The 8,559-nt window shown below is 41.4% G+C and overlaps 1 protein-coding gene across 1 annotated transcript; it reads right to left on the bottom strand.

The window, feature by feature from the left end:
* Window positions 1–478: 478 nt before the first annotated feature.
* Window positions 479–8,289, bottom strand: LOC100728686 (melanoma-associated antigen B5-like). The gene is made up of 4 exons (XM_063242916.1): window positions 8,220–8,289; window positions 7,052–7,067; window positions 6,899–6,934; window positions 479–1,763 (listed from the first exon to the last, which is right to left on the bottom strand). Exons 1-4 carry the CDS (start codon window positions 8,287–8,289, stop codon window positions 479–481), a joined length of 1,407 nt encoding a protein of 468 aa, XP_063098986.1.
* Between the last annotated feature and the right edge of the window lie 270 nt (window positions 8,290–8,559).

The raw sequence follows: 8,559 nt of genomic DNA, 5'->3' as shown, positions 1-8,559 counted from the left end.
CCTCATCATATTGGTTCCTTTTAAGATACATAAATTCAAAAAGGAATTTCAACAAATTTCCAGTAACATTGCAGAACCTAAGCTGAAAAATTTCTAGTAGCACAGACTGGATTTTCATCATGTTAGTACCAGTGCACTACTACAAAGCTTGCCATAGTGAATGCAGTCAATCAACATGTGCTAAAGTACACTCAAGAGCTATGAGAGGAAACGTAAATATTTAAGCTCAACTTCCAGAAATACACAAAGAAAGCTTAAAATAGAGAAATATATGAAGAAATGAGAAAAGCAAAAAAATAAACATGTCTTAACGATTGATGTCATTGCATCACCTACTCCTGAACTCTTCCTTAACTTGTGCAGGTAAATTCCTGGGATTTTACTGGGAAGCCTACTTTCTTAAACTGGATGTTCGGAAGCCATAGACACTGAAGAGCTTGGCAGAAGCAGGATGCATGGCTGGGGCAAATGCCTTAGGTCAGCCAGTAGAGACATGCTTGGTAGAAAGTGAGTCTTGGAATTGTTCTATCTCCACTCTTCCAAGGTCTTCGTAAAGATATGAGAAGTAGGTAGGACAGATCTTATTCATCCTGATTAAATACTTCATGATTTTCTCCTTGCTGATCTCAGCATGCGCTTGGGGGCCCCACAGGAACTCACGGCGTGGACGAAGATAGCCGGGCACCTGCCAGTACTCCAGGTATTTCAGTTTCACAAAATCGTGGGTGAGGAGATTACTGGCATTTCCAAAAAACATGTGCTCCTTGCGGGGATACACGTGCATCTTTTTCAGGAATTTCCAGACATCTGCTTCAGAAGCACGGTGGCCTTTCATGAGGATCAGAGCGAGGATTTTCATTAGCAGCCCGGACTTAGGGTAGCCCCTGCCAGGGTGAACCCTGCCATTGTTGGGGAGGCTCAGCATGCTGAAAACGCTGTAGGAGTGATGGGTGGGCTCCACTTCTCTCACTTCAACTGCGAAGGCCGCCTCTAGGTGCTCACAGACACTCTTGAAAATCTGAGGAAATTCACCTGTGTAATTTCTGTCGATCAACAACAGCATTTCTGACCTAGTAAAGGACTGCTTCAACTCAAATTTTTTGAGTATGAACGACCCCAATGTCTCAATTTGGCACTGAAGTCCTTCAGACATATAGCCAGTGCAGTGACTGGCTTCAGAAATGCACTCTTCATTCTTACAACTGGAACATTGGTCAGGACTGACCACAGAGCCATCAGCAGAGAGAGCACCAGCAGATGGTGATCTCCTCCTGGGTGTCAGGGCTGGGCTACAGGAAACAGCTCCACATGGACCCTGGGTAAAAGAAGCCTCTTTTTTTTGTTCTCCTGTTGCAGCTTTAGCTGGTGTCATTGCTTTCGCTGCTGCCACTGTAAATGAAGCTGGTGTCACTGCTTTCACTGCTGCTGGTGCTGGTGCTGCAGCTGATGCTTCTGCATTCGCTGGAGCTTGTGCTGCTACTACTGCTGCAACTGCAGCTGCAGCAATGGCTGCTGTATTCGATGCTCCTGATGGCACTGCTACTTTCACTATTAGTATTGGTACTGGTGCTGCTGCTTTCACTGCTGCTGCAGTGCCTGCAGCTGGTGCTCCTGCTTCCTGTGTCACAACACCCTGCGTGTCATCTTTGGCCTGTGGGTGTTTCTGACAACCATGGTGTCTGCTCTTGTGACCAAGAGGCATGATGAATCTCTTTAGGTCCCAGAGGGAGGAACACGGGGAGGATGACTCCTGCTCCACGCACCTGGAGGAAGGGAATCAAGACAGTGTGAGCAATTTCATTAGTGACATCTCTCCTCGGAGTTGACCAGTACTGCTCATGCAGCTCTCTGTGAGAATGGTGCTCAAGGAACCAACAGTGGACCTGTTTTCTCAAGTATGTCCTTTCAGTGGTGTTCTGGAGTGCTAAAAGGCCTGCAGATTGGTGTCCTGTGTTTATTGTGTTGGGTCCACTTGGTTTGCTAGCACACTTAGCACTAACTACACAAAGGTCCTGTACTTCTCACTTCTCCTTCTCAGAAGCTGAATCTATCTCAAAAAAGTAACGTTCGTTATCCTGCTTCTATCTGCCCACTGAGACATATGTGGAGGCAGCCCTACCTCACAGGGGGTGCCAAGGTACCCTTTTCTTATCCAGAGAAATCTGATCACCAGGGACTGCCTGTTACTGCTGCATGGCATTTGAATCTTCGCACAAAATATGCTTCATGCGACATTTGGTATGCAGCGGTGACTAAAAAAACAGCTTGACACGTGTTTCTTGGATTTGGGATGCTGAATCTAAGGATCAGGGTGTGGTTTTCTGATGCCCACTCAATCAAAATCGGTCCTTCCCACCCTCTGAAGCCTTCCTTTGACTGGGACCTCTCTGGTCCTGCTGTCTTCCCTGCGACTCTTTGGGAGCCTCTGGCAGGCACATTACCTTCCTATATTTGTCAACTGGTAGTCAGAATAGATGATGTGGCTTTGAATTCTTTCTTCTCAACTAAGACTATGCGTTGCTATATTAGTTCCTATTTGCTCATTCAGCTTCTCACACTACTGACACTATATTAGGGTTGCATTAGTAGGTCTGATTTTTGACTGGGTAATATTTCAATTCTTAAAATTACCACATCACTTTATCCATTCCTGAGGTCATAGGATTTGCATTGTTACCAAGATGTGTAAAGGCCCTGTATTTGTGACTGGCCCCTTTCCCTCACCATTACAGTTTCTACTTTTATCCTGCTAGTTTCTCTTAAAACTTTGAGAACAAGGTTTTTGCTAATACAGTTTGATCAAGATATCATGCCTCTATTTTGTAGCTGGAGTAATGATTCTGATGACATCATTAAACCATGGGTTATTTTTATTCTGCTGTTTTCTTGTCTTCAAATTTTACATTCATTTTTTGCTCTTTTCAAACTAACATGAAGCAAATATAGATTTCTATATAGTGGACTACTACACTCTCATAAAAAAGGATAGGACATATTTTTGTGAATAAATACCTAACAAGAATGATATCAAATTGTTAAGCAAAACATACCACACTCGCATATTTCAATATAAAAATATTAGAAAAAAGGAGTTTGTTAGTTAATCTTGGTATTTCACACTAATCTCACTGTACTCACTCTAACTTGTAGGAATAATAGAGATGCTCCTACTATGAATCTCAGGCCATATACTTTAGAAAAAGTCCCCCCATGATTAGGCACACCCTCTACTGCATATAATGCTGGAAATTCGTGTGAGTCACAATCCTATTCCTCATCTCAGGTTGCCATCAGACAAGGGCTTCTTTTCCTCATTGGGTTTTTCAGTAGGACTCCTGAATAGCTGGAAATCTCCATCAGGGTGACTTAAAGTTCCCCCCTCAGACTGACACCCACACATCTGTGTTTACCTTGTTGTAGCAAACAGTCTGATGGTCCCACTAGGGCCCCCTAGAACTGACCACAGGCCAAGCTGTGTGCATCAGGTGTTGGAACTGCAATCCTCTGAGCACTGACTGGTGCTCCTGTTCTCTTGATTCCTTAATTGCACGATGGTACTTGTTGTGCTGGCTCTGGTCTGGCCCTAACTGAGACCTTGCTGCTCTCAGACCACGCGAGACCTCAGCTCACATGTGGCGCCCTCCATTTTGACCGTGCTGCTCAGGCACCGTAAAGGTCTTCTTGGCCCCTAAGCCTAGGTTACACGGACTTTGGAGTTAGCTGCAGCCGCTGTTTCTCTTTTTCTCTAGAATATCCACTGGTCTTTACCCATGCAGACTCCAGGCCTCAGACGGGCAAATACCAACCTGTATCAGTCAACATGTGCTCTGGCTCAATCCACCCCCCCCCCCAATCCCTGAGAACACGCCAACGCTTTGTGTGGCGGGGTCCACACTCCCTTCCCAAGCCGGTGTTGCTCGTCTCTCAGGAAAGGTTCTCACCTCCTCAACTACAGCCTTGGTCTTTTTGCTGACTTTCGCAGGGCTTGCAGCAGTGGTTGAAGCCCCTCCGTTGCCGAGGTCCTCAAAAGGAAGCGAGTGCTAGCGCCTCCCCTGTTTAAAGCCCTGGAGAGGAGTGCAGCAAGGACGGCTTCTCTGGCGCCCCCTTTGTGTGGGAGGGCAGGGCTCCAAATATTCTGACGCCAGGACTAGTCAGTGTTCTGTGTTCAGAGCTTCCGGCCCCTCCCTCTGCCACGTCTCCTTATAGGGAAGACCCACACTATACAGATCCTCCATGCAGAATTAGCCTACCTTTTGAATCTGATGTGCTGAGATCTATCAGCCAGTGAAGGGAAGACCCTGCCTTAACTGCCATGTTATTGCATTGCGTTTTCTTTGTCAGTAGTTTTCAAGTCCCTGTCGTGGCGCTTTACACTTTAATCAAAGCGTTTCATGAAAATGCTGAATCCCTGAAAATTCTTAAGTATTGTCTCTTTTCAGATATTACATGTGTGATATTATTTGGGAAACCTGAAATACAATTTTGTGAGTTTAGTATCACTGTGCTTGTCAGAGAAAACACATAATAACTTTTGGTCTACTTATAATCAGGCTCAATGTTTATATTATTTTTTTCTGCAAGAATCATTTCCTAGTGTAAATTGTCTCTGAAGGACAATTTAAGGTGATCACACTCTTAACTACTACTTACAGTGCTTAGGTAGATCCTTATATTGTTAGCAGACATTGTTTCTTACTTTATGCATACATGTGATATTTTATGTTATCTTTTACAATTGATTGCAATGTATTATTTAGACATGACATATTTTTGTGAAATCATGTAAGAAAATTAATGTATATACATTTATGTATCATTGTATTCTATATAATAAGTATTTGTTCATTGATATTCATGTGTATATTTTAGATTACTTAAAAAGAAACTGAATGGTGATACACAGTTTCAAATTAAAATTGCATGTATATTAATATTTCTGGGATATCTATATATAATATTTTGTTATATATTTATATTTACATGTATGTATTTTGGAATAGGTAGCAGTAAAGATACAGGTACTCAGTTCATTTTTCCTTATAATTGTGTATTGTTGTAAACTCTTGATGAATTTTCTTTATGAAACTTTTTTAGCTCGTACATTTACCACCTTGAGCATAAGAAAATATTAGTTGTTTCTCAGTCCATTTAAGTTGACCATCCTGTATGTGCATAGAGTTCTCTTGTCATTTGAAATTCCTATGATACAATCCTTCCACTTATAATGCTTGTGTTATGAAGTGGAACGTTTGATAACTGCTTATTTTTGGATGAAACAATGAGAGTGAACCTAATCTAACACATCTGCCGCATTTATAGGAAAGGAGCAGGGAAGTTTCTCTCCCTCCACCCTATGGGGACACAGCAAGAAGGTACTGGTTTTTGGGTGGATATCTCAACTGGAAACTAGTTTCCTGGTACCTTGATATTGAAATGATCATCTCTAAATTGATAAGCAATCATTTTTTTGCTTAGCCACACAGTGAACTGAATTGACTTCGTGAAGCAAGAAGTGAAATCAATTTTGTAAGCTCGTGTACATATATATGGGCTTACAAATTATATATATATATATATATATTCTGATGATTGACAAATATCAAGTATTTAATAAGTTATTTTTATACTGATGTTTATAGAGATAATTGCAACATTCTCTAGTTATTATTTTAATTCATACTCTATCAAAAATGAATTACATTCAAAGAAACTCATTCAGTATAAAGTCTGCTTTAGCAAATAAAAGTAACATTTTTCATCAATGTATGTGTTACTCAATTTCGAATTTCAGTGTCCAATCCTCCTGGATACAGATCAACGCTGCTAGAAAGTCATCAAATACATCTCGATAGAGCTCCCAACAGCACTTCCTGCCTAGCTGCCTCTAATCTCATTCATTTCTTCCTCATAGAAATATCCAGCACTACCTTCAAATTTGCCAGTTCCACTGGCAACCTACTTAGAATCTCCTGATGTGCTTGCTTTTCCAATTCAAAGCTGAATATGACAATTCCTGGCATTTGTTTCTCGCTTCAAAACTTCAGCCTTATTAAAGCAGGCAGTGCCCATTAGGATCATAACCTAAGGAGTCAGGCCCAAACATCTCACTGAGGGATGAAAATCGTGTTGAAAATAATAGTAGAAAGGCAGAGTGGCTTGACACTTGCTGAATGATTCTTACAATGTGTGTGACAGTGACCATCCATAAATTATCAAGCATGCTAGATCCAACAACCTCTAAAAGGTTCCAGCTGTAATCTCTCCAGGGTTTGGAGCAACATATAGGTACAAGATATAATGAGATATATTTGATTATTCTCATATTATTTTAATGCCCAGCTTCTAATATACTAAAGAATAAAGTAGGTGTTCATCTGAGCATCACCAGCTCTTTCACTATCCTGTATAGAAAATTTGTCTTAGTTATATATTCCCAAGCCTAACTCAGAGCTTGTTTCCAAAGAGCAGATACTCAGTGTACATCTGGAAAATAAGAAGGACCATAAGATTGATGGTCTGAATGTGAAATGTGCTTCAGGTTTCCTGTGGTAGTGGTTTGTGTACTACTGAAGAAATTTTGAACTGCAACTGGATATTTAAGGCTCTAAACTCATGAGTGCAATAAACAAGTGATTTTTCATAAATTGGTGACACTATTGGGAGATAATAGAAAGTTAGGGATCTATTGTAAGATGCTATCACCATGAAGACACCAAGGTGCCCTCACCCCTTCCTTTTTGGCTCTTTCACTCTCCTTCTGCTTCATGGCTATCATGCGTTCAGCAAATGTGTCTGCATGTGTTGCTCTGGTATTCTACCTCACCTCAGACACAAAGCAGAGTAGCCAGAGGAATACAGAGATTAACTGCAGATCACCCTGGGCCAAAATTAGTCTTACCTCTCTAGTTTGGATTTCTCAGCAATTTTGTCATACCTGCACAGAAAAAATAACACAGTGAGCAACAAGTCCATTTTACAAGTGCACCTTATGAAAAGTTGGTCTCCTCTACGTATACAGAAAGTACAGTACATTGAAGCTTACACAATTTACCTGTATGTATAAAGCACTAAAAAAAAAACAATGAAACACATCATTTTTGTTACTTTTCACTCATCTATCATCAAAATTATTTGTTGTCGCATCTATATATATATTTCCAAAAGACATCTATATCCAATATCTATGAGTCAGGGAAAGAAAAAACCAGAAAACTGAATAGTGGTGAAGGGGTGTTTGGTCATGTGTATGCGACATGCCTGCCCATGCCAGTAGTGCTGGTAGTTTCAGCAGATTGCTGTGGCTCTCTCCATACCGCAAAGCTGACTTATGTCATGTAGCCAAAGCACTGTAAAGGTTACCACTAATTCTAGCGAAAAATTCATGGACATTCATAGTACTGGAATCAGAGTCGGTTTGTGAACCACCAAGGCATTCATGATATAGAGGGTCACAGTACATCCATTGCTGGTAAACCAGATGCTTTTGTTGCACAAAAATATTTGGCAATGAGCTTTCTACACTCTCCATAGATGAAATCTTTTCTCCCAGGATGCACTTGCAACATCTCCAGGAATTCCCAGAGACCTTATTAAGTAGCACAGCTGGTTTTTATTAAGTTGATGTCTAGGAACATAATGAGGAGCCCAGTCTTGGGCTAGCTCCTGTCAGGATAGGTCTTCCCATTGTTTGGGAGTTTCATTTGGCTAATGGTGCCACATATGTGTCTTCTTGAGCTGTCTTCCTATATGTCAACTTCTCACCCATTCATGATGTGAGCAGAAAGTCTTGTGAGAATCTTAGTAAAATGGCATTGACATATCTGACTGAGGGTCTTCAGCATGTCCTCATTAGTAATGTGCTCTTTCATTCTGTGTTTGTTGAATAGGAATAGAAGGAGTGTCACTCAAGACAGAAGAGGAAGAGGAAGGAAGCCCTTGTTTCACTGCTGCACTGTCCTGAATATGTTTGATGTGAGGAGTCATTATTGGCCCAGAGGTGTTTTTTTGAATGTGGGCATTTGTATTTAACATCTAGGCATGGTGACTGTAGTGAGAGATAGCACACAGGAGTATAAGAGAAGAGGCAATGGAGGATCTACTGGAAAAGACAGTGTGGCAGCCAGGTACACTTTCAGTATGGAAGTAACAGCCATGTGCTAAGAAAAGCTGTGTCTGCAGTGTTCTCTGCGGGAAAGTCTCTGGGAATCCAATGGACTTACATTTGTGATCCTGCTGTTCTCCTGGTGACCTATGAAAGAACTCAATGAACTTTACGCTGTGTGCTGCCATCGTCTCCTCAGATACTCTGGAAGTGACACCTAAGCCTAAAGGTTTTTTTTTTTTTTCCACAAATATTGTGTGTCCTGGTGGCAGATTATGTAAGATATCCATTTGGTGGCTTTTCTTGTCACCATGCATGACCTTGGGATCCAAAAGAAAGGAAATAAATGGTCAAGTCAATTGGAACTGCTTTATACCTGTCCTACTACTTGACTTCTGAGGCTTCTCTGCTCACAGGGTAGACGAAATCACTGAGTCCCTCAGCACTAGGTGTCTGAC

The sequence above is a fragment of the Cavia porcellus genome, unplaced genomic scaffold (genome assembly GCF_034190915.1).
Source record: "Cavia porcellus strain 051 isolate PalLab524CR breed Dunkin Hartley unplaced genomic scaffold, mCavPor4.1 scaffold_33, whole genome shotgun sequence".
Lineage (NCBI taxonomy): Eukaryota > Metazoa > Chordata > Mammalia > Rodentia > Caviidae > Cavia > Cavia porcellus.
The sequence above is the reverse complement of the archived record's forward strand: the minus strand, read 5'-3'. Positions and strand labels throughout refer to the sequence as shown.

Excerpts from the sequence above, each read along its gene's own strand:
- LOC100728686 (XM_063242916.1), bottom strand. The coding sequence starts at position 8,289 with ATGGCAGCACACAGCGTAAAGTTCATTGAGTTCTTTCATAGGTCACCA. Across the intron at positions 1,764-6,898 it reads GAGAAATCCAAACTAGAGAG|GTGCGTGGAGCAGGAGTCAT; the intron begins GTAAGACTAATT and ends CCCTTCCTCCAG.